At 63.5% G+C, this 23704-nt stretch overlaps 1 protein-coding gene across 1 annotated transcript in view; it reads left to right on the plus strand.

The window, feature by feature from the left end:
* Positions 1-23704, plus strand: part of Myo9b (myosin IXB) — a 48648-nt gene that overhangs the window by 22966 nt on the left and 1978 nt on the right. The window contains exons 7-30 of the mRNA XM_042670645.1: positions 905-994; positions 3853-3969; positions 4338-4472; positions 5569-5690; positions 8694-8835; positions 9046-9250; positions 10269-10347; positions 11660-11749; positions 12869-12985; positions 15324-15363; positions 16556-16678; positions 17267-17347; positions 17874-17984; positions 18114-18236; positions 18946-19262; positions 19543-20340; positions 20914-20974; positions 21582-21703; positions 22112-22239; positions 22402-22589; positions 22780-22878; positions 22958-23131; positions 23384-23422; positions 23559-23670. Coding sequence (XP_042526579.1) covers positions 905-994; positions 3853-3969; positions 4338-4472; positions 5569-5690; positions 8694-8835; positions 9046-9250; positions 10269-10347; positions 11660-11749; positions 12869-12985; positions 15324-15363; positions 16556-16678; positions 17267-17347; positions 17874-17984; positions 18114-18236; positions 18946-19262; positions 19543-20340; positions 20914-20974; positions 21582-21703; positions 22112-22239; positions 22402-22589; positions 22780-22878; positions 22958-23131; positions 23384-23422; positions 23559-23670 — 3613 coding nt within the window. The remainder of the gene's footprint in view (positions 1-904; positions 995-3852; positions 3970-4337; positions 4473-5568; positions 5691-8693; positions 8836-9045; positions 9251-10268; positions 10348-11659; positions 11750-12868; positions 12986-15323; positions 15364-16555; positions 16679-17266; positions 17348-17873; positions 17985-18113; positions 18237-18945; positions 19263-19542; positions 20341-20913; positions 20975-21581; positions 21704-22111; positions 22240-22401; positions 22590-22779; positions 22879-22957; positions 23132-23383; positions 23423-23558; positions 23671-23704) is intronic.

Raw genomic sequence — 23704 nt, forward strand, 5'->3', positions numbered from 1 at the left:
CTCAGAATTCAAGTCCAGCCTGAATCACATCACGTACCAGCAAAAGTGTTTAAGAAACAAAACAAAAAACAGGGCTTCGGTGTAGCTGAAGAGGTAGAGCGCCTGCGTAGTAAGCATGGAACTGAGAGTTCAAACCTTAGTACCGCATAAAAACAAAACCATGAAACAGGGCAGCAAGCTGGGCTGGGTGGCTCACACCTGTCATCCCGGCTACTCAGGAGGCCGAGATCTGAGGATCACAGTTCAAAGCCAGCCTAGGCAGGAAAGTCCATGAGACTCTGATCTCCAGTGAACCAGCAGAAAACTGGAAGTGGCTCTGCGGCTCAAGTGGTAGAGCACTCGCCTTGAGCTGAAGAGCTGAGGGACAGCGCCCAGGCCCAGAGTTCAAGCCCCACGACCGACCAAAAAAAATGGCAGCGTAGTTGCATGGACTTTTTGTCCATGTTTGGTGGTGCTCAGCAGGGAGACACCCTCAGCAGACGCCGGGCGACAGACGTCTGGTTCTTTTGGTGGCCTGTTGGGGAGCAGCCAGCCCTGCAGGGCCAAGCCCCCCAGGAGCTGCACCTCCAGCCGCCTCCCGCGCCCCAAGTCTGTTCTCCTCTGGGTTTTCTCACAAGAGGGGCTCAGCTTTTTTCCCAGGGGTACAGGAGCACCGCTGTGGGGAGGGGCCCTGCTGCCCGCTTCTGCTGTCTGGGCAGAGGCTGGCACACAGAAGGGCCAGGCTGTGGGAGTCTGGTGGCTGCCCTGGCACAGGAGCTGCGTGGACCAGCCGGGCCTGGGCAAGCCCTGGGCACGGCCTGGGGGGCGGGAGGGGGGGGGAACAGGGGTCCTGGGCTTCCCCACTCGAGGCTGCAGCTCCTGCAAGCTCTTCATCTCCTTCACCTTCTCCTTGACCTTGAAACAGGTGAAACGAGAAATCCTGGTGGAGGTGCTGACCAAAAGAAAAGCGGTGACGGTCAACGACAAGCTCATCCTGCCCTACAGCCTCGGCGAGGTGAGCGCGCGGCACCGGGGGGGGGGGGGGGGGGGGGGTTCCCACTCACGAGCAGAGGTGAACGCGTGGGGGGGTCCCCACTCACGAGCAGAGGTGAGCGCGCGGGGGGGGGGTCCCCACTCACGAGCAGAGGTGAGCGCGCGGGGGGGGGTCCCCACTCATGAGCAGAGGTGAGCGCATGGCGCCGGGGGAGGTCCCCACTCACCAGCAGAGGTGAGCGCGCGGGGGGGGGATCCCCACTCACGAGCAGAGGTGAGCGCGCGGCACCGGGGGGGGGGGGTTCCCACTCACGAGCAGAGGTGAGCGCGTGGGGGGGGGTCCCCACTCATGAGCAGAGGTGAGCACATGGCGCCGGGGGGGGGTCCCCACTCACGAGCAGAGGTGAACGCGTGGGGGGGGCCCACTCACGAGCAGAGGTGAGCGCGCGGGGGGGTGATCCCCACTCACGAGCAGAGGTGAGCGCACGGGGGGGTGATCCCCACTCACGAGTAGAGGTGAGCGCACGGGGGGGGTCCCCACTCACGAGCAGAGGTGAGCGCACGGGGGGGGTCCCCACTCACGAGTAGAGGTGAGCGCACGGGGGGGGTCCCCACTCACGAGCAGAGGTGAGCGCACGGGGGGGGGGTCCCCACTCACGAGCAGAGGTGAGCGCACGGGGGGGGTCCCCACTCACGAGCAGAGGTGAGCGCGCGGGGGGTGGGTGATCCCCACTCACGAGTAGAGGTGAGCGCACGGGGGGGGTCCCCACTCACGAGTAGAGGTGAGCGCACGGGGGGGTGGGTGATCCCCACTCACGAGCAGAGGTGAGCGCGCGGGGGGGTGGGTGATCCCCACTCACGAGCAGAGGTGAGCGTGCAGGGGGGCGGGGGATCCCCACTCACGAGCAGAGGTGAGCGTGCACGGGGGGGGGTCCCCACTCACGAGCAGAGGTGAGCGCACGGGGGGGGCCCACTCACGAGCAGAGGTGAGCGTGCAGGGGGGTGGGGGATCCCCACTCACCAGCAGAGGTGAGCGCGGGGTGGGGGGTCCCCACTCACGAGCAGAGGTGAACGCACGGGGAGGGGGGTCCCCACTCACAAGCAGAGGTGAGCGCGCGGTGCTGTGGGGGGCGGGGAATCCCCACTCACGAACAGAGCCCAGTGTGGGTGGGCATGCCCCTCATCCTGAGCCGGCAGCCCCCCAGCGCCCCCTGGTGCCCCCAGGTCACGGGATGCGGTCTTGATTGAGCGCGGCGGGCTGCGGCCAGCAGGCATGGGGGGCAGCCGTGTGTTACGGAAGGCCCGCTGTAGTCCTCAGGCTGAGCTGGCGCCGGGACGTTTCGCTCTGGGTCCCGATATGCTCGTGGGAACCCTGGTTCTTATTTGTTGGTGGTGGTTGTGGGGCCTGAACTCTGGGCCCGGGCACTGCCCCTCAGCTCTTCAGCTCAAGGCAAGCGCTCTACCACTTGAACCACAGCGCCACTTCTGGTTTTCTGGTGGTTCTTTGGAGATAAGAGTCTCATGGGGACTTTCCTGCCCAGCCTGGCTTTGAATGACGTTCCTCAGATCTCAGCCTCCTGAGTAGCTAGGATGACAGGTGTGAGCCACCAGCACCCCGCTAGAATCCTGGTTCTTAACAGAGGACACTGGCCTGTTAATAAAGTTTTATTGACACACAACCATACACATTTGTGTACGTACGAGCTATAAAACACTGCCTTCTACCTCAGCGCCAGAGCTCAGGTTCCAAAGACCAAAAGCAATGATGTTTTCTGGCGGGCTGGCCCGGATGTGACCTCTGGAGGGCGGCCAGCTGACGGCCCCCCGGCAGTCGGCCCCACCACCTCTGCCGGTCCCCTTGAGAGCAGCGTGACTTGCAGCACCGCCGGTCACAGGAAAGTCCCTGGTCACGCGGCCGCCAGGGCATGGGGCCCCTCACCCCAGAGCAGCTATTGGGCCTTTCCCACAGTGCCGTGGGCACCCTGGCAGTCCCGGGTCCCCTCAGCACCACCATGAGAGAGATGCGGGGGGCAGCTGCTTCCCACGGGATCCAGAAAAGCCAGAACCGGGGCAGCGGCCCGCAGTTAGCGGCACCGCCCGGACAGCGGCGCAGACCCGCGGTGCCGGCCGCCGGGGCTGTGCCGTCTCCTCGCTGCGCTGTCATCGTGGGGGTCCTCATGCCACCAGAAGTGCAGCATGCTGCGCGCCTGGCTCCGCGAGCCGCCGGCCGCGTTCCTAAGCTCCAAACGCACGCAGCACAGAGCGGCCGGCCCCCGTCCCAGGAGCCACCGCACAGGCCTCACAGCACACAGTGTGAGACACAGTCTGCCCTGCACAGGCTCGGGCGCAATCCTAGCCACGCGCAGAAATGCAGAGCGCCTGCAGATGGGAAAACTTGGGGCTCTCTTACGTCGTGGGACCCAGTGTGTGTGTGCAAGCTGCCATTGAGTGCAGCGGCCCGCGGCCCGTGACCGCACAGCGGCGGGCCTGTAGGGCCCAGTGTGTAAGCACACGCCTGTAGTCCCAGCTGAGTTACTCGAGAGGTGGAGACAGGAGTCTTGAGTTCAAGGACAGCCCACACACAAGTTAGCAAAGACTGTCTCAAAAAGAAGAGAAGAAAAGAAAAACCACAGCAGCAGGCTTCCGCGCCTGCAGTCCTCCTGTGGAAGGCGAGAGCTGAGGGTTGCGGTTCAAAGCCCGCCCCGGCGGGGAAAGTCCCTGAGACTCTTGAATCTCCAGTTAACCACAAAAAGCCGATAGGGTAGTGCAGCTGTGGCTTGAGCTGTAGCCTTGAGTGAAAGAGCTTAGGAACGGTGCCCGGGCCCTGAGTTCAAGACCCAGGACCCGTGCGCACACAGAAACCCACCCCTGTGTTCCTAGGCCATCACCGCCCGGGACTCCATGGCCAAGTCCCTGTACAGCGCCCTGTTTGACTGGATCGTGCTGCGCATCAACCACGCCCTCCTCAACAAGAAGGACATGGAGGAGGCCGTCTCGGTGAGCAAGCCTGCCCGAGCCCGCGCCAGCCAGGGAGGGCTGCATCCGCCGCCAGAGGCTGCCAAGACCCTGGCTTCTCACGCGGGTGGGCCGGTGGGCAGGCAGACAGGTGGGCGGGTGGGTGGGCAGGCGGGCGGAGCACACCGCAGAATTCAGGGGCAGGAGGCATGGCTGTATGCAGGAGTGGCAGTGGGAGTGTGGCTCTGAGGTAGAGCACTTGGTCTAGCATGGTGAGGCCCTGGGTTCTGGACGCGCGCACACACACACACGGAGGAGCTGCTTCCAAGGTGAAGGCTAAGCTGGTAGCAGCAGTCCCTGCATGCTCCCCCGGGAAGGCCCCACTGAACGCCGGCCCCTCATCTCCCCAGTGCTTGTCCATCGGGGTCCTGGACATTTTTGGCTTTGAAGACTTCGAGCGGAACAGCTTCGAGCAGTTCTGCATCAACTATGCCAACGAGCAGCTGCAGTATTACTTCAATCAGCACATTTTCAAGCTGGAGCAGGTAAGGCGCCGGTACGGACTGCAATGAGATGCAGGGAAGATCTCCGGGCTTCGCCTGCTCCAGTGCCTGTACCTGTGTGCTGGGGAGGCAGAGGTCAGGAGGATTGGGACTCAAGGCCATCCCGGGCAAAGTGCTCATGAGACGGCGTCCCCACCCCCGTGTCCACCAGGTGCGCGGTGGAGGGCGTTACGCGCGCTCCCAGCCCTCCGTGTCCCCTGGGACCCGAGTCTGGGCACCTCGGTGTGTTCCCCGCCCCCAGCTGTGGTCACAGGGTGTATTAGTGGCGTCATACAGGATTTTCCAGGGCAGTCGTTTTCCCTTGTGTTTGTCTGCTGCTCCCCGTGTGCCCTCCTGGGTGTCGTGACTGGGTGAGTGGTGATGTGGGTGTGCTTGGTTCTTCTGGCTTGCTCCTGGTGTGCGTGCGTGCATGCGTGCGTGCGTGCGTGCAGGGTTTCATTCTCTGGGAAGCTGTGGCTTGCTGGGCAGGGAGCATGCTGCTGCGCGCTGAGCCTCGGGCGGGAGGGGGACAGGACGGACAGCCAGGCTGAGGTGGCCGTGGGCCGCTCCGGATCCACGCCGTGCCCGTCTTGCTCACATGCTGATGTGGGCGTGCTCACGTAGCACCGGGTCAGCCGTTGGCTCTCTGTGGCTGTAACGAGGCTGGAGGCGGCTGCCTCGTGAGGACGTTAGCTCTGCGGCTCCCAGGCTCCCAGGCTGGTGTCACACGCGGGTGGCGGCTGACCGCTGCTGACCCCTGAGGCCTCCTGCCACCCGGAGTGGAGGCCAGGGAGGACCTCACGCTGCCCTCAGCCACCAGGCGCCAGGCCCTGCCTTTTAAAGGGCTAGACACCAACGCACAGACTCGCAACACACGGAGCCCTGGGGCCTCATCCCCAGCACCTCAAGTGTTCAAACGCCATATCCGAGCGGGACTGCAGGAGTGGCTCGAGCGGTAGAGTGCTAGCCCTGAGCAGGAGAGCCCAGCAGATGTGTGAGGCCCTGAGTTCAAGCCACAGGACTAGTGCACGTGCACACACCTGCTCACGCACTCACACACCCAGTCTGAGGGGTGCTGCGCCCTCCCCTCCCCCCACAGGAAGAGTACCAGAGCGAGGGCATCGCCTGGCACAAGATCGACTACACCGACAACGTGGGCTGCATCCACCTCATCAGCAAGAAGCCCACCGGCCTCTTCCACCTGCTGGACGAGGAGAGCAGGTGAGTGGCCGCCAGCGTGGCACCGGGACCCTGCGCCCAACACGTGCGTGACCACACGCGCATGCACACACGCGCACGCACGCGTGCACACGCGCACACACGCACACACATACACGCGCGCACACACACGCACACACATGCACGCGCGCACACACACGCATACACATGCACGCACACGCACTCACGGACACTCGCACGCACACACGCACACACGCGCGAGCACACACGCACGCACGGACACTCGCACGCACACACGCACACACATTCGCGCACACGCACACGCGCACACACACACGCACACGCACGCACGCACGCACGCACACACTCACACGCACACACACATGCACTCACGCACACGCATGCACGCACGCACGCGCACACACACGCGCACACGCACTCACACGCACACATGCACACGCACACATGCACGCGTGCACACACATGCACACACGGACACTCGCACGCACACACACACGGACACTCGCACGCACACGCACGCACACGCACTCACGCACGCACATGCACACGCACTCTCACGCACACGCACTCACGCGCACGCACTCACGCGCACACACATGTACGCACGCACACACACGCACACACACGCACACACACATGCACTCACGCACACGCACGCACGCGCACACACACGCACACATGCACACGCGCGCACACGCACGCACACGCACTCACACGCACACACATGCACACACGCACACACACATGCACACACATGCACGCGCGCACACACGCGCACACGCACACACGGACACTCGCACGCACGCACACACACGCGCGAGCACACATGCACTCACACGCACACGCACTGACACTCGCGCACGCACGCACACACTCGCACACACGCACGCACTCACGCGCACACACATGTGCACACACGCACACGCACACACGCGCAGCACACACGCACTCACACGCGCACACACTCACGCACACACACGCATACGCACGCACACGCACTGGTGTCTCACATGTTCTCAGCCCCAGCCCTGAGCCTCGTGTGTGTAAAGTGCAGCTTGCTGCTGCAGACGCTAGCACACAGGTCTGGGCCTGGGCAAGGCTGGAAGGGCGGCTAAGATCGGGGGACCCCACCCCACTGCTTTCCCGGGGCAAGCCCGGTGCTGCAGCCAGGTCAGGGCGCAGCCGAGCCGGCGGCCCCAGCCCTTTCTCACTCCATTTTCCTCCCGTTTCTTGCTCCCTGGGGGCTTGGCCTGTGGTGAGGCAGAGCACTGTGGCGGGAGCACTCCGCCGAGAAAGCTGCCCCGCCTCACAGTGCCTCAGAGCCCCCCCATGCCCCTCAACCACGCCCCCGTGACCTAACTCCTCCTCAGGCTCCGCCTCTTAAAGGCTCCACCACCTTCCAGTAGCCCCACAGGGCGGGGAACAGGCCTTTGCATGCCGGCCTTGTTCTCTGCAGAGCTCCTAGGACAGGACAGTTCCTAGCTCTTCCAGCCTCCAGGGCTCTGTGGCCTGCAGCTGCCTCTTCCTGCCCGTGCCTCTGTCTCCCTGTCCTCCCTCCTCTTCCTCTTCCTCAACGGACATCAGACACATTGTACAGCATCCACTGTGATGCCTGCTTACCTGCCGAGCGTTCCAGGGCCCTGCTCCCATGGAAAGTCCCCTCTGCAGACATGGTCACACCTCACAACACCCCACGGGGCTGGTGGGGTCTCAGGTGAGGCACCCCAGTGCCTCAGACCAAATCCCCGCTCAGGATGGGTTGGACGCGTCGCTTTACTCTGCGGCCAGCTCGGGTGGAATGCATACACAGAGGTAGGCCGAGCGGCCCTGAGATGGGCGCTCACCAGTCCTGGCTGAGTACCTGCCTGGCACAGCACAGACAGACAGACAGGGTGAGGTAGGAATTTCCAGGGCTCGTGAGGCAGGGCCTGGCTGATCAGCCTTGGTCCAGTCTTGGCCTCTTCTGTTCTTTTTTTTTTTTTTTTTTTTGTCAGTCATGGGGCTTGAACTCTGGACCTGGGCGCTGTTCCTCGGCTCTTTAGCTCAAGGCCTAGGCGCAGTCTCTGAGCTTTTGCTCAAAGTGAGCGCCGGTTTTTTGGTGGTTTATTGGAGATCAGAGTCTCACAGACTCTCCTGCCTGGTCTGGTTTTGAACCACGATCCTCAGATCTCAGCCTTCTGAGTAGCTAGGATGGCAGGCGTGAGCTGCGTCTTCTTCTGTTCTCTGAAGGTTTTATTATTTTTTATTTTTTGGGTCCAGTTGTGGGCCTGAACTCTGGGCCTGGGCGCTGTCCCTCAGCTCTTCAGCTTGAGGCTAGCGCTCTACCACTTGAGCCACAGTACCACTTCTGGCTTTTTTCTTTTTGCTTATGTGGTGCTGAGGAATCAAACCCAGGGCCTCATGCATGCAAGACAAGCGCTCTACCACTGAGCCACCTTCCCAGCCTTTCTCTGGAGGTTTTAGTCCCTGCACTCTGACCTTTCTAAAAACGGTCCGCTACCATGGTGTAGCTCTTCGCAGCTGAGTTGTGTCCCCAGCTCCACATCCCCCACTTCCTGCAGTGCTGAGCCCCAGCCCCGGGCATCTGCCCGCGCCTGGCACCGCTGTGCGCACGGTGAGGCCAGGCCCAGGCGGAGTGCGCCAGGCCGAGGGCAGCTCCTGCCAGACAGCCAGGCACGGGGAGCACGGGTCCGCCCTCGGCCCCCTCTCTCCATCCAGGGCACAGGGGGTGCCCCCTCCCTCCAGCCTGGCCTGAAGGTGTAGATGATCCAAAACCCGCAGCCTCTCCAGCCTGAGGTGGTTTTGAAGGCTGCCTGCGGTGGGCCTGTGTCCAGGGCTCGGCTGGCACAGATGTTCACAGATGTCCCCAAGCCCGGGCGGTGAGCAGCCAGGTGGGGGGTGGGCGGGGCATGCGGCTGGCCGCACACAGCGCTGGCCTTTGCTGCCCCCCCCCCCGCCCTGCAGAGAGAGAGGCCCACCTGCCACCCGCCACCATTCCGCCCTGAAGCCGTGATCTCTCCCCAGCTTCCCCCACGCCACCAGCCAGACGCTGCTGGCCAAGTTCAAGCAGCAGCACGAGGACAACAAGTACTTCCTGGGCACCCCGGTGCTGCAGCCCGCCTTCATCATCCAGCACTTCGCAGGCAAAGTCAAGTACCAGATCAAGGTGCGGCCCGCCCGCACCCGGCGGGGGGGGGGGGGGGGGGCAGCGCACCAGGCTGCCACGCCCTTGGATTGAAGTCTCCGTGCAAGCGAGGCTGTGGGATAGGTTTTTGGGGTGCACGACCAGTCCCTAGCTCTCGGGATGGCCCTGTCCCGCCCGCCCCAGCCCTTTGACCCCTGGGGTGATGCCGCGGCCCTCCCCCCCTCCCCCCAGGACTTCCGGGAGAAGAACATGGACTACATGAGACCGGACATCGTGGCTCTGCTGCGAGGCAGCGACAGCTCCTACGTGCGTGAGCTCATCGGCATGGACCCCGTGGCCGTGTTCCGCTGGGCCGTGCTGCGGGCCGCCATCCGAGCCATGGCGGTGCTGCGGGAGGCAGGGCGCCTGCGCGCAGAGAGGGCCCAGAGCGCAGCAGGTAGGGGCGCCCCATCCCAGCACCATGCCCCCCATCCACGGTAACCCAGCACCCAGCATGCACACATTCTCCAGCTTCTGCTGCCAGCTGGCTCCAGAACTTTCCATTCCCTCAGACGTAGCCACAGTGGTCCTTCAGTAAGGACCTCCACAGAGAGCAGAGTCTGTAAGTGCTTCGTCCCTTTGGTCACATGTCATCTTTGTGAGGAGTTCCCCCCCCCACAGACTTCACCCCCCCAACCCTCCTCCCCTGTGCCACGGCAGCCAATAGTTACCATGAAAGCACTTCTTGTTAGGCTGCATTGTTTAGGGACTAAGCACGAGAACAAAGATCTGAGGGCCTGGCACAGTGGCGTATACCTCTAATCCCAGCTACTTGGGTAAGACCGCCATCTCACCCGACAGGCCTGGTATGGCGACTCATACTGTAATCCCACATAGGTGAGAAGCCACAAGTTGGAGGATTGTGATCCAAAGCTGGTGCCAGGGACAAATACAAGCGCTCTGAAAAATAAAGCATATGAGGAAAGGAAAGACTAGGGGTTTGGGTTAAGTGGTAGAGTGTCTGCTTAGGAAGCATGAGGCTCTCAGTCCAAATCCCAGTGCTGCAAAGAGACAAAGAAAAGAAAAATGGTGGCAAGCAGCCAGAGCTGGAATATTAGCTGCGCTGGAGGCTGAGGTCGGAGGATCATGGTTTGAAGCCAGCCAGGGCAGAAAAGTCCTGGTGAGACTCTTAATCTCCATGAACCACCAGAAAGCCAGAAGCAGAGCTGTGGATCAAAGTGGTGGAACTCTAGCTTTGTGCAAAAGAGCTCGGGGACAGCGCCAGGCCCGTGTTCAAGCCTTAACACCAACCTAAACAAAAACTGATGGCAGGCATCTGTGGTGAGACACAGCGCTGGTGCTGTGTACTTGGGAGGTGAGGTGGAGGAAGATCATGAGTTCGAGGTGGTGCGAGCACTTGCCTGGCTTGCGCGGGGCCTTGGGAGGCCCTCACAGCAGCGTCCCTCTGTCCCCAGCAGACGCGAGTAGCCCTGGTCCCCAGGGCCCCGGAGAGCAGCCCAGAGCAGCCGGCACCCCGTCGGAGAAGCTGTACCGGTGAGCAAGGCCTTGATTGGTCCATTCCACAGCCGTTAGAGAAAGCAGCCTCGGTGGAAGCTTCCTGAGGCGCCTTGTGTCCATGCCATGGCCACCCAGCAGCCTTTGCACCAGAAGGAGCAGAAGGCTGCTGCTCGGCCTCCAGGCCAGGCCTGGTGGGCCCCTGCTGTGGGGAAAGGGGGGCAGCTCAAGCTGGAGCTCGTAGGAGGGCCCCTCTCCCCGGCCCGGGCAGCTGAGCATGCGCAGAGCCTGGCATGGGCGTGGGCGCGTGGAGCGGCCAGGCAGGCTGTGCGCACGGGCTCGGGGCTGCCCGTCCTGGACTTTTTTTTTCCCTTCAAGGTTCACAAATTCCCAAAGCAGGAACTCCCCAGACTTTCCCTTTGAAAGTGAAAAGCAGTTCATTTTCAGCCTCTTCATCACAAAACTTCAGGGAGTCTTTTTGTTCGTGGTGGTGGGGTGCGGGGCCTGAACTCTGGGCCTGGGCGCTGTCCCTCAGCTCTTCAGCTCAAGGCGAGCGCGCTACCGCTTGAGCCACAGCGCCACTTCTGATTTTCTGGTGGTTTATTGGAAATCAGAGTCTCATGGATGTTCCTGCCCAGGCTGGCTTTGAACCCCAATCCTCACATGTCAGCCTCTTGAGTAGCTAGGATGACAGGCGGGAGCCATTGGCGCGGCTTCTTCAGGGAGTCTTGAGAGCAGGCAGCGGAGTTAGGGCTGGCCGCTGGTTAAGTGACCGTATGAGGCACAGTGCAGCATCTGCTTTTAGAAAGGGGTGTTCTGGCCCGTGCGCTGGCACCAGCACCCCAGCATTCCGGAGGCTGGGGGGAACCTCACCCGGTCTAGGGCAGCCAGGGCACACAGGCGGATCTGGTCTCCAAAAAGAGAAAACAATCCTAGTTGACCTTTTTTTACTCACAAAAGATAAAAGAACACATTCCTCCATGTGCCGGTTTGTTTTTGTTTTTTTTTCTTCTGCCAGTCCTGGGACTTGAACTGTGGTTCTGGGCGCTGTCCCTGAGCTGCTTTGCTCAAGGTGAGCCCTCTACCCCTTGAGCCGCAGCGCCACTTCTGGCTTTTTCTGTGTATGGTGCTGAGGAAGCCAAGGCTTCATGCATGCTAGCGAGCGCTCTACCACGGAGCCGCCTTCCCAGCCCATCCTCCACGTGCTTCTGCGCTTTGGAGTTTTCCATTTTTTCCTCCTGTTTGGCTGAGCCGTGGCCTGTAAGCGCATGCGCGGCAGGGGCTCCCACCCGGCCCGCAGCGCCGCCCCCGGGACCCGGGAGCCGAGCTTCATTGGCCTTCTCCCTTGCAGCTGTTCTATGCTAGATTTCTCATTTGACCGCTCTGAGGAGTTCGATAGGAGCACTTTTGAGGACATCATTGCTTTCTGTGAAAGCAAGAAGTAAGTAGAAGACAGGGCTCTTTCCGCCTGAGACCAGGGAGGCACAGCTCACAAGCCACCTGCCCGGGCCATGCAGGGCAGAGTTGAGGGCAGCGTCCAGTGCTCAGACGCCGATCAGCGGGGGGGGGGGGGGGGGGGCCTGCAGGCGCCCTGAGCGCTCTGACGAGGCCCAGACGTGACGGTGGTGACTGTGCCTCCCTGGAGGGCGACGGGGCGCAGGTGAGTGCCGCTGTGCGTCCGGGCACTCGCGTGGTGCCTGGAACACAGACGAGGGGCCACTGAGGCGCACCCCCCTCCCCGCCCAGGCCAGCAGCCCAGAGATTAAGCGTGACTAACCACTAAGGATGCTGGGACGTGGCTTGGTGGCCAGGGGCGTGGCCTGGTGGGAAGGGCGTGGCTCTGTGGTACAGTGCTTGCCTAGCAAACACCAGGCCCCAGAAAGATTTCAGTTCTAGCCCAGAGAGCAGTGACTCACGCCTGTCATCCTAGCTACTCAGGAGGCTGAGAGGTGAGGATCAGGGTTCAAAGCCAGCCCAGCCGTGAGACTCTGATCTCCAATAAGCTACCAGAAAACCGGAAATGGCACTGTGGGGTAGAGCAATTGCCTTGAGCTAAAGAGCCGAGGGACAGCGCCCAGGCCCAGAGTTCAAGCCCCCTGACCCAAAAAGAAACCGATGCAGAGAAAGGGCTGAGATGTGTAGCATTAAGCGTTGGGGTACCTGCCTGGCAAGCACAAGACCCTGGTCCCCCAAAAACCCTGGGTAGCACTCTTCCTGGACTGGAAGTTCACCTCAGCATGGCTGCCTCTGTCTGCGGGGTGGATGGCCAGCAGGCGCGGGCACACTCCCGCAGCCTGCCCCGCACCTTCCTTCCAAGCCCTGCGCGGGGCCTGGCCGGACCCCGCCTGAGCAAAGTGATTCCCCCACCACCACCCCCAGCTCACGGCTGCGGTCCACCAACCCCGCACCATGGGGCCTCTTACGGTGTCAGGTGCCTTCCGCACCCCTGCCCTCCGGGACGGGGACAGCGGCCTGCCCGGGGCTCGGGACGCGGGGTGCTCCGGTGGCGGGCTGCGACTCCCCGCCTGCTCTCTGACCCCCGACCCCTTCCCGCCCTCAGCGATTTGTATAACCAAATCATCCAGAGTCTCAAAGGACTGCCCTGGCAGGGTGGGGACCCCCGGCGACTCCTCCGGTCCCTCAGCCGGCTGCACAGGCCGCCCCACACCTTCATCCTGTGAGTCCCGGCCCCCCGCGCCCCGCCCCGCACCCCGCGCTTCATCCCTGCCAGCCCTCCATCCCGAGCCCGGCCCCCCACCTTGGTGCTGGAACCGCATTCCTGCCGCCAGCCCCCCTTGCCCAGTACAGCTGGGGAAATGGGGGTGGCCCCTGCACCCCAGCCCAGCTTCCCAGCAAAGCCCCCCTGATGTCTGGTAGAGGACTCGAGACTCCAGGTCCCACTGCAAAGTGGGGTGCTGGCCTTCAGGCCGGGGGACCCCATGTCCTACCCCACCAGGGGCCATCTGGGCTGCCAGCATGTGGCCAGGGCTCTCGCTCGGGTTGAGCATGGCCGGCCAGGCCCCTGCTTGGCGGCTGAGCACAGCGGCCCCGGCTCGGCCCCGGCGGCTGACCAGTGCCTGCAGCCACAGGGGACTTTTTTCTTTTTTTTTTCTTTTTTTTTAATGCTTTGTCTTCCTTTTCCTCTTATCCAAAGCTGGGGTCTTGCCACCTAGCCCAGGATGCTCACAAGCCGTTTTCCTGCCTCAGCCTCTCAAGTTCTAGGACTGCAGGTGGATGCTACCATGCTCGGCAGAGAAGCAGTTTGTGGGGGGGTTGAGGGTTTTTTGTTTGTTTTTGTTTGTTTTTGCCAGTCCTGGGGCTTGAACTCTGGGCCTGGGCGCTGTCCCTCAGCTCTTCAGCCCAAGGCTAGTGCTCTACCACTTGAGCCACAGCACCACTTGTGGCTTTTTCTGTGTCTGTGGTGCTGAGGAATCGAACCCAGGGCCTCAGGCATGCGAGGTGAGCGCTCTACCACTGAGCCACCTTCCCAGCCCATGGAGGCGGTTTTAACATCCATTTCTTTCTGTGTAGTGAAGTAACGATCCAAAGAGGTTTGAGGTGTACGTCGAGTTCTGTGCGGTGCCCTCGATTCTGGCCACCCCGCCCCGTTCATTTTCCAAACCCTCCCATCCCAGCCCTCCAGTCGTGTGGCTGGGTTTTGACGTCACTGGATGTAATGCTAGCCCTGGCGGGCCGTGGGCCCCGCCCTCCGGTCACACCCCCAGCTGCTCTGCCTTAGAAAGCACTCGGGCTGCAGGCTGGCACTGGCCTTTTCCTCAGCGTGCAGTGCACTACAAGTAGCCAGGTGTGGCGGTCCATACCTTTAATCCCAGCACTGGGGCTAACGCAGGAGGACTGAGTTCTGGGCCCGTCTGGGCCGCATAGTGACACCCTGTCTCAGAAGTCCATGCCAGCCAGGCCCTGGTGGCTCACGCCTGTCATCCCAGCTACTCATGACAGATCTGAGGATCGCGGTTCAAAGCCAGCCTGGGCAGCAAAGGTCTTGAGACTTAGCTCCAATGAACCACCCAAAAAAACGGAAGTGGCTCAAGGGGTAGAGCACTTGCCTTGAGCTGAAGAGCTGAGGAAAGGCGCCCAGGCCCTGAGTTCAAGCCCCACGACTGACAAAAAAAGAAAATTATAAGTTCAGCAACAACTCCAGAGCTGCCCCGTCTCCCTTGGACTAAAGATCCCACTTTCTTTTTCCTCTCGCCTGGGAATCTAGAAGGCTCTGGTTCAAACCCAGGGCCGAGTCCCTAAGCAGACCCAGTGCTAACAGTATGGCCCAGCATAGATGCAGGTTCTTTCGGCCCGGCAGACACTTGCCCTGCCTTGTTCTCTTTCTGATTCTGGAGGTGGGGTCCGGGCGTGGGTTTGCTGTAGGAAGCCTCTGCCAAGCCCCCTGTTCTTTTTTGAAGAGGGTCTCGCGGTTTTGCCCAGGCCAGCCTCAGACCCCGGTCCTCCGACCTTCACCCTCTCGGGTAGCTGGGATGACAGGCGAACCCGACACACCTGGCTGGCTGCTGAGGACGGGGTCTTGCCAGCTTCTGCCCAGGCTGGCTGGAACCGTCCTCCTCCCCATCTCTGCTTGGCCGGTTGCTGGGATTACAGGCAGGAGCTGCTGCGGCTGTAGCACAGTCCACGCTGCGGGTTGCTAAGCACGGTCCCTGCCCCAGCCCCAGACTCGCTCCCCTCTCCTGTCCACACAGGCGTAGCCCCCAAGGGGTCAGGGGGTCCCCCCCAGCTGTCCCTCCCCTCCTGCCACAGAGCACAAGAGGCAGGGCAGGGCCTTGGAGAGGCAGTGCTGGGCACCGGGCTGCGCTGGGCACCGGGCTGCCCTGGGTCGCTAGTTCACTGTTCTGTCCTCTCTCTCCCCCCTCCCTCCCTCTCTCTGTCTCTGTCTGTCTGTGTGTCTGTCCGTCGTGATCTAACCCGCCAGGGTGGCTTGCTGGACTAACCCCACCCCGCCTGCCTGGCCCCTGTTGTTCACAATCCCGTTTTTACTGTTTTGACAGGAAGAGTAAAGGTACCAAACAAAAGCAGATCATTCCCAAGGTAAAGCCAGCGAAAACTTGGGGCGGGGCGGGGCGGGGCGGGGCCGGGCCCTGGGGCCACAGCAGCTCCCTTCAGGCCTTCCTCACACAGCGCCCTCTTCCGTGGCTGGGCAGCAGTGCACCCACGTTCATACACATGCATACATGCATACACACATATACACACGTGCATGCGTATATACATACACACCATCACAGTCTGGGGGTGTCTCTACCCACGGGCCGTGGACAGGGGTTTGTCCCCTGCTATAGGCCCGGATGGGGCAAGCCCATCCTGGGGGCGCTTTCTCAATTGGAGGATCTGCAGAGATAGGCTCCCCGCCCACAGCAAACCCATAGTGCCAGAGCCATGTCTGTGGTGGCTGCGGTTGGCTTCGAACCCTGGTCCCCTGCCCGACACGTGTGCACCATGGGCGGGGCTGTGCTGTGTCAGAGCCGCAGCCAGGTGAGCTGCTCCGGCCCGTCATCCCACGCCTGGGGGCTGAGCCGCCCCCCACAGCCAGCTCCACTCACCCAAGCTACTTGCGGAGATTCAAGTTTTCCAAAAAAAGGCCTGGGACTAGAGGCATGGCTCAGCAGTAGAGCACCTGCCTGGGAAATGCAAAGCCCCGAGTTCAAGACCATGGCCCCTAAGAACTGAGAGCCAGGGAAGAGAAAATTACAAAACTTCACTGGGTGCCGGCAGCTCGCGCCTGCATCCTAGCCACTCGGGAGGCTGAGATCTGAGGCTCGCCTTCTGCTGAAGCCGAGGGACAGCACCAGGCCCAGAGTCCAAGACCCAGAACCAACCAAAAACAAAGTCTTTTCATCGTCCCCTACCGCAAAATCCCTAGAACCAGCAGGCTGTCAGACTTGGGGTGCGCACATGCACACGCGTACCGTGTGCAGAGGTGGGGCCTGGCTTGCTGTGCGCACCGGCTCATGGTGTAGAGCCGCCCGCCGTGGCTCCCGCCTGCCCTCGGAACATGTCCCTGGCTGGGTATGGTGGCACCTGCCGCACCCCCAGCGCTGCGGAGGCTGGGGCGGGAGAAGGGGGAGTTCCGTGGGGGGCTCCCAGAGGGAGGCCGGCAGCGGTGCCCCCACAGCCATCCCAGAGCGGAGCTGAGGTGCCCCCCCCAGCACACGCCAGGCCCCGCCCCTTCCCCTGGCCGTGCCTGGCGGAGGGCAGGCCAGACCCCATGTCTCTGTCCTAGAACCTTCTGGACTCCAAGTCCCTGAAGCTCATCATCAGCATGACACTGCACGACCGCACCACCAAGTCCCTGCTGCACCTGCACAAGAAGAAGAAGCCACCCAGCATCAGCGCTCAGTTCCAGGTGAGGGTGCCCACGAGCCTCTCCACCACCACCACCCCCCCCACACCCACCCCCCCACACACACCTGCTCCACCACCAGTGCCAGCCATGCCCTGGTCCAGAGCCACCCAACCCTGTCCTTACGTCATGTGGCCCTTGTCTCCCTGGCTGCCAGGAAGCTCGGAGACATTGTTTTCGAGGCATCCCCTAGTGAATGTTTCCATTCCTCCCTACTCCTCATCCTCGGCTCTTCGGCGGTGACATCATTTCCTTTTCTTCTGGTGGGAGGGATCGAACCCAGAGCCCAGCGCCGAGTCCAGCCCTTTAGAAATCCTGAAAAGCAGCAGATGGTGGCCCAGGTCGTGGCTCAGGAGCAGGGTCCTGGTTCTGTCCCCCCGCAGGGCAGACAGAAGCTGCCCCCCCCAGGCACCCCCACCCCAGTCCCCACCACCTGCTGCCACCAGGGCCAGGGCACAGGTGGTTCTGGAATGGGTGCTTGCCAGCCCGGGGACACCCAGCGGCTGCCCTGTCCATGTGCGGTGCCCCCAGGACCAGCAGCACCCATGCGGCCCAGCTCACCCACACCATGACCCCCCCCCACCCCCCCAGACATCCCTGAACAAGCTCCTGGAGGCCCTGGGCCAGGCCGAGCCCTTCTTCATCCGCTGCATCCGCTCCAACGCAGAGAAGGTGCGTGTCTGGCAGGCGTCAGGGGCAGAGGGCACCCACACCCCCAAGATAGCCCCGGATCCTTGGGCTGTGGGGTGGGGTAGGAGGAGGGTGTCCAGTAACGCATCTGTGCTGCACCGGGGGGGGGGGCTGCCCTTCACATGCCCCAGGAACAGCCGGTGCAGGGAACATGCAGGCAGGGGCTAGGGACTGGGGGTGCCCAGGGTGCCGGTCCCCAGCATCCCCCCCGGCTCCCCGCCCCGTGCCTCACTGGCAGAAGCTGAGCACAGGCCTGAGGTCAGGTCTGTCAGGAAAGACCTGTCAGGGGCCAGCAGGCTTCGGGGGAAGGGGCGTGTGGGGCCCGCCTGTAATCCAAGCCGGAGCATGGTGACCGAGGCCAGCCTGGGTCACAGAGCAAGCCTGGCTCAAAACAACAGGCGCAGAGAAAGGAGGCTGCTGCGGGCCAGCCCTGTCCCCCCAGGGCCTGGGCCTCCGGGGCGCGGCTGCCTCGGTTTCCCCCCTGACCCCCCCCCGCATGCCATTCTAGAAAGAGCTGTGTTTCGACGAGGAGCTGGTGCTGCAGCAGCTGCGCTACACCGGCATGCTGGAGACCGTGCGCATCCGCCGCTCCGGCTACAGCGCCAAGTACACCTTCCAGGTAGCCGCGCTGCGCAGGACCCGCGGACCCGCCCTCGCCCGTGCCAGCTGCACCCTCGGGGCTGGGGGCGGGGCTCTCGCTGGCCGGAAGCTCACTCCCGGCCCTGTCCCCACCCTGCCCGCACCCCAGGACTTCACAGAGCAGTTCCAGGTTCTGCTGCCCAAGAACGCCCAGCCCTGCAGAGAGGTCATCGCGGCCCTGCTGGAGAGGATGCAGGTGGACAAGAGAAACTACCAGATCGGGAGGACCAAGGTCAGCCCGCCACGCCCTCCCCACCCATCATGCCCTCCCATGCTTCCCATGGCCCGGGGGGGGGGGGGGTCACAGCACGCAGCGTTGGGGCGCACGCAGCAAAGGTCACATGGCGAGACCGGAGCCAGAGACGTGCTGGCGTCAGACTCTCATAACCACCCGCCCTCGAGCGGGCTGATGGGTCCCAGGAGAACCCCACCACCTCACGCTGCCGTGCACCCCCCACCCCGCCCTTATGAGACGGCCCACCCGGCCACAGTGCGGTGCCCGCGGCGGCCTCCCAAGCTGTCTCCTTCGGGCGTCTCGAGGTCTTGTCAGCGTTGTTTGTTCCAGTAGGGGATGCAAGCAGGGCCCTGCCCACACTAGACACGCACCCCTCCGCTGAGAACGGGTGCTCCACGCACGCTCACCGCAGCCCCTTCCCCAGCCCACTGGCCAAGGGCAGAGGCCGAGCTAAATGCGCCTGTGGGGAGGAAGGCCGTGGCGGTGGAGCATTACTGTGCCCGCAAAAATCCCACACACTCTGCAACCCGGCCGCCCGACCCTGGGCGCCAGGAGCGGTACAGAGGTCGGGGGACAGGCTGAACCTGCCAGGAGGGGCCCAGGCCTTGGGGAGCTGGGCCCCCTGGTGGGATTGGAAGAACGGGACTGGGAAATGTCCCGCCCGGGCTGCAGCCAGGGCGCTGAGCCGGGTCCCGCGTGCCCGCAGGTCTTCCTGAAGGAGACAGAGCGGCAGGCACTGCAGGAGACGCTGCACCGCGAGGTCCTGCGCAAGATCCTGCTGCTGCAGAGCTGGTTCCGCGCCGCCCTGGAGCGGCGCCGCTTCCTGCGCACCCGGCGTGCGGCCCGGCTGCTGCAGGCACTGTGGCGCGCACGCCAGGCCCGCCGGGCGCGGGCGCGGGCACGGGCCGCCGTGGTGCTGCAGGCCGCCTGGCGGGGCTTCCTCCAGCGCCGGGCCTTCCACCTGCACCGCCAGCGCGTCATCCGCCTGCAGAGCCTGTGCCGCGGCCACCTGCAGCGCCGCAGGTGAGCCCCTCCCCCGACACCCGGGGACCGCAGGCACCCCGGGCACCCCACTCTCCTGTCAATCCTGGGTCTCATACTGCAGCCCTGGCAGGCCCGGAGCTCCATCCTCCTGCCGTCGCCTCCCAAGTAGCCGGAATTACAGGCCTGTCAGGCTGTACTGGGCCTCCAGAAGCATCTCTCAGAGATGTCACGCGGAGATGCTGGTTGGGGGCGCGGTGCTGGACCTCCCTTGGTTCTGGGGTGGTGGGTCGCAGCCTCTGATCCTTTGTTCTCGCACCAGCTTTAACCAGATGATCTTGGAGAAGAAGAAGGCGGAGGAGCAAGCGCGGGAGGCCGCCATGGAAGGCGCCGTCCAGGACCAGCCTGGCCCCGCCGCCCGGCAGGACTCCGAGCCGCTGGCGGTGGACGCCCCAGCCGAACCCCCACCCCCCGAGAAGGACTCCGCGTCCCAGGGAAGCATGGCGGCCGAAAGCCATGACAAAGCCCCGAGCAGCCGGGAGAAGCGGGAGTCCCGCCGGCAGCGCGGGCTGGAGCACGTGGCGCTGCAGAACAAGCACAGCCAGCTCTGTAAGGAGGACAGCACCCTCCGAGAACCTTCCGGAAGGGCTGTCCCAGAGCCGGGAGAGAGCCTCGCAGAGGACAGAATGGGGGTCACGGAGGACACCCCCTCGGACGTGGCAGCAGAGACCGTAGACAGCACCGAGAGGAAGCGGCCCATGGAGAAGCAGCAGGTCGAGCCGGACACCGCGGCCTCGGGAGACTCGGGGGCGCCCCCTGCTGGGAGCCCGAGCCCCAGCACCCCACGGAGGCCCACCAGCCTGGCCCTGGCACCCAGCAGCCTGGCCCTGGCGCCCAGCAGCCCTTGCGAAGCCCCGAAAGACCAGGAGAGGGGGGGCGGCAGCCCCAGCGGCCCCGCTCACATCCAGCGGTACCAGCCCCCCGCCGCCGAGCGCCTGGCCGCCGCCGTGGAGCTGTGGCGGGGCAAGAAGCTGGGCGCCGGCGGGCCCAGTGCTGCGCTGAGCCAGTCCCCGGACCTCAGCGACCCGGCACAGCCCCCCGGAGCCATCACGCCCACAGAGTGAGCCCACCCTCCCCCAGGGCTTAGGCCCCCCTCCATGAGCACCCCTAGGCCTCAGGTTCTATCAACAAGTGGGGTGCACAATAGTCACCCACGGGTAGAAGATGGGTGGGGGGATGGTGGGGGGGATGGGGGGATGGTGGGTAGGGGTAGATGGGGGGGATGGGGGGTGGGTGATGGGTAGGGGGGGATGGTGGGGGGTGATGGGTGGGTGGTTTGTGGGTGTGGTGCGGGGATGGATAGAACAAGGGGCGGTGGATGGGTTTGGTGGAGGGAAGGGGCGTGCGGTATGGGGGTACACGGGGGATGGACAGTGAGCAGACACGGGGAGGAATGTGGGCTTGGGGTGTGGCTGTGGGGCGCGGGCGGAGGCTGCAGCAGCTGGTGGTGGTGGTGGGAGCGGTACCCAGCGTCCCCGGCCTCCTGCGCACTCCAGGGAGCCCCCCAGCACCCGACCTCTACCCACTGGGCCAGAAACCCCCCCCCCCCGCCCTCCCCCTGCCAGCCGGGGCCCGCGCTGCACCGCCAGGCCCCGCCCAGGCTGGGCTGACATGAGTTTCTGCGGCCCTGCAGGGAGAGGCACAGCTCCTCGTCCAGTAACGACGTCTCCCAACTGTCTCCTGCCAAGACACAGGTAATGCCAGCGCCGCCAGAGCCCCGGGGGGAGGCGGGCCAGCCTGAGGCTCAGACCCGCAGTCAGCACTCGGGAGGCCAGGTTAGAAAGATCAGTGGCTGGCGCTGGTGGCTTGCTCCTGCCATCCTAACTATTCAGGAGACTGAGATTTCAGGATCGCAGTTCAAAGCCAGCCCAGGCAGGAAGGTCTGTGAGACTAACCTCCGGTAGACTACTCAAAAAAAGCCAGAAGTGGCGCTGTGGCTCAAGTGGTAGAGCGCTAGCCTTGAGCACAAAGAAGCTCAGGGACAGTTCCCGTGCCCAGAGTTCAAGCCCCAGGACTGGAAAAAAAAGAAAAGGTGAAGAGTGATTTGAGCCACACAGTGGCCCCCAGTTAAAACACGAGTGGAGTTGGCAGTGGGCGGGCAGTGTGTGCGGCATGGACCCCGGCGGGCAGTGTGTGCGGCGTGGACCCCGGCGGGCACTGTGTGCGGTGTGGACCCTGGCGGGCACTGTGTACAGTGTGGACCCCAGTGGGCAGTGTGTGGAGTGGACCCGGCCCGGCCGCCCTGCCCCCCCCCCCCCCCCCCCCCCCCGTCCTCACCAGCCCTCCCTGCGCTGTTTGCAGTCTCCTGCCGAAACCGATGGCCAGTCAAGCTCCAAGAAGGCTGCTATCCACAAGAAGAAGTCAGGCGACACCTTCGCAGGCCCTGACACCGGGCTGTCCCCGGGCTCCCAGCTGGACTCCAAGTAAGGGGCCCAGGGTGCGCGGAGAAGCAGACGGGATCTCTCGCAGCGTCCACTTCGCCACTTACGGAAGAGAGATGCGATGGCATCTCCCCTTCGCCAGGGCCGGGCACGTTGCCCAGGGCCTCGGGAAGCAAGGCCAGAGTTCTGCCCCTGAGCTGTGCCCCTGCACCCAGTTGTCCCCCTTTTTTTAAATTAGGCAGAGTCCTTGCTGGTGAAGCTAGTCGGGCTGGCTACCCATGGCTTAAAGGAAAACACGTAACAGCGAGGGCGCAGCCTGGTGGCACGCGCTGTATTCCCAGCCGCTTGGGAGGCTGGGCGGCAAGATCGCTTAAAGGCAGGAGCTCAGAGCCAGCCCAGGCCACAGCCTGAGAAAAGCAAGAAAAGAAGCCACGCTTTTTCCTCTTCTAGATCCACCTTTAAGAGACTCTTCCTGCATAAGACCAAGGACAAAAAATACAGCCTGGATGTAGAGGAGATGGAGGATGTGGCCTCTGGGCCGGCTGTTCTGGAAGCCACTGTGAAGAAGAATCTAGAAGGTTGGCTAGGCCCTGGGCACAGAGCTGGGGGTGGGGATTTCTGGCCACAGACAGAGGCCTGTGGTTGGGGGTCCTGGCTTCCTGTTTCTGACTGGCACCCCCAAGCTGGCCAGTGCCCTTCCCTGAACCCACCTCCCCTCCCCTCTGCTCTGCAACCCCCAGCGCCCTCCAGCCAGCAGCACCGGCTCGCGGGCGAGAGACAGAGCAAGGAGGCTGGAGGCAGGGGGAAGAAGAACCGCAACCTCAAGATCGGCAAGATCACTGTGTCCGAGAAGTGGCGGGAATCGGTGTACCGCAAGATCACCAATGCCAATGAGCTCAAGTTCCTGGACGAGTTCCTGCTCAACAAGGTGAGCGGGTGGCAGGACCTGGGGGGAGGCCGGCCCGTGGAGGCGGGCCTGGCCTGGCTGGGGGGGGGGGGCCGGCTCCATGGAGGCGGGCCTGGCCTGGCTGGGGGCGGGGGAGGCTGGCTCCATGGGCAGGCCTGGCCTGGCCTGGCTGGGGGGAGGCCCGGCCCGAAGCTCACTCCTCTTCCTGCAGATCAACGACTTGCGCTCCCAGAAGACCCCCATCGAGAGCCTGTTTATCGAAGCCACTGAAACATTCAGGAGCAACATCAAGACCATGTACTCTGTCCCGGTACGTGACCTCCCGGTGGCCCCCCATCTCTTCTGCAGCCCTCTCCTGGCTGTGGGGCTGACACCTTGCGTCCCCGCAGAATGGGAAGATCCACGTGGGCTACAAGGACCTGATGGAGAACTACCAGATCGTTGTCAACAACCTGGCCACCGAGCGCGGCCAGAAGGACACCAACCTGGTCCTCAACCTCTTCCAGTCCCTGCTGGACGAGTTCACCCGCGGCTACACCAAGAACGACTTTGAGCCTGCTAAAGTGCGTCCTGGCGCTCCAGCTACGCCCACCTTGCCTGGGCCACGCCCATACCTGGCCACACCCTCCCTCCTGGCCCCACCTCCCTGCTGTGGCCACGCCTACCTCTGCCCCTCCCTTCCCCCCCCCCACAAACCCCTCACGGCTTCTTTTCTGCTTCAAGGGTTTCTAGGTGGGCGGGCATTGGGGTGCTGGACATTTGGGGTTCCTAGGGAGTCCCCTGGTCACCAGGCTGACCTTGTGTGTCCTAACCAGGGCAAAGCTCAGAAGAAGAAGCGGAAACAGGAGCGTGCTGTGAGTACTGATCCTGGGGGTGTGCCATGCGCTAGTGCTTACTGGGGTGTGCCCGGGGTGTGAATTGTCTCACTGCCCAGGAGTAAAGTCGCCTGGGAGGGGGCGGGGCACCTGCTCAGCTGCCCCCACCCCCCAGGTCCAGGAGCACAACGGGCACGTGTTTGCCAGCTACCAAGTGAGCATCCCGCAGTCGTGCGAGCAGTGTCTCTCCTACATCTGGCTCATGGACAAGGCGCTGCTGTGCAGCGGTGAGCGCAGCCTTCCCTCCGCAGCCGGCTCCCC

Source organism: Dipodomys spectabilis, unplaced genomic scaffold (assembly GCF_019054845.1).
Source record: "Dipodomys spectabilis isolate Male_0828 unplaced genomic scaffold, ASM1905484v1 ptg000573l, whole genome shotgun sequence".
NCBI classification, from domain to species: Eukaryota; Metazoa; Chordata; class Mammalia; order Rodentia; family Heteromyidae; genus Dipodomys; species Dipodomys spectabilis.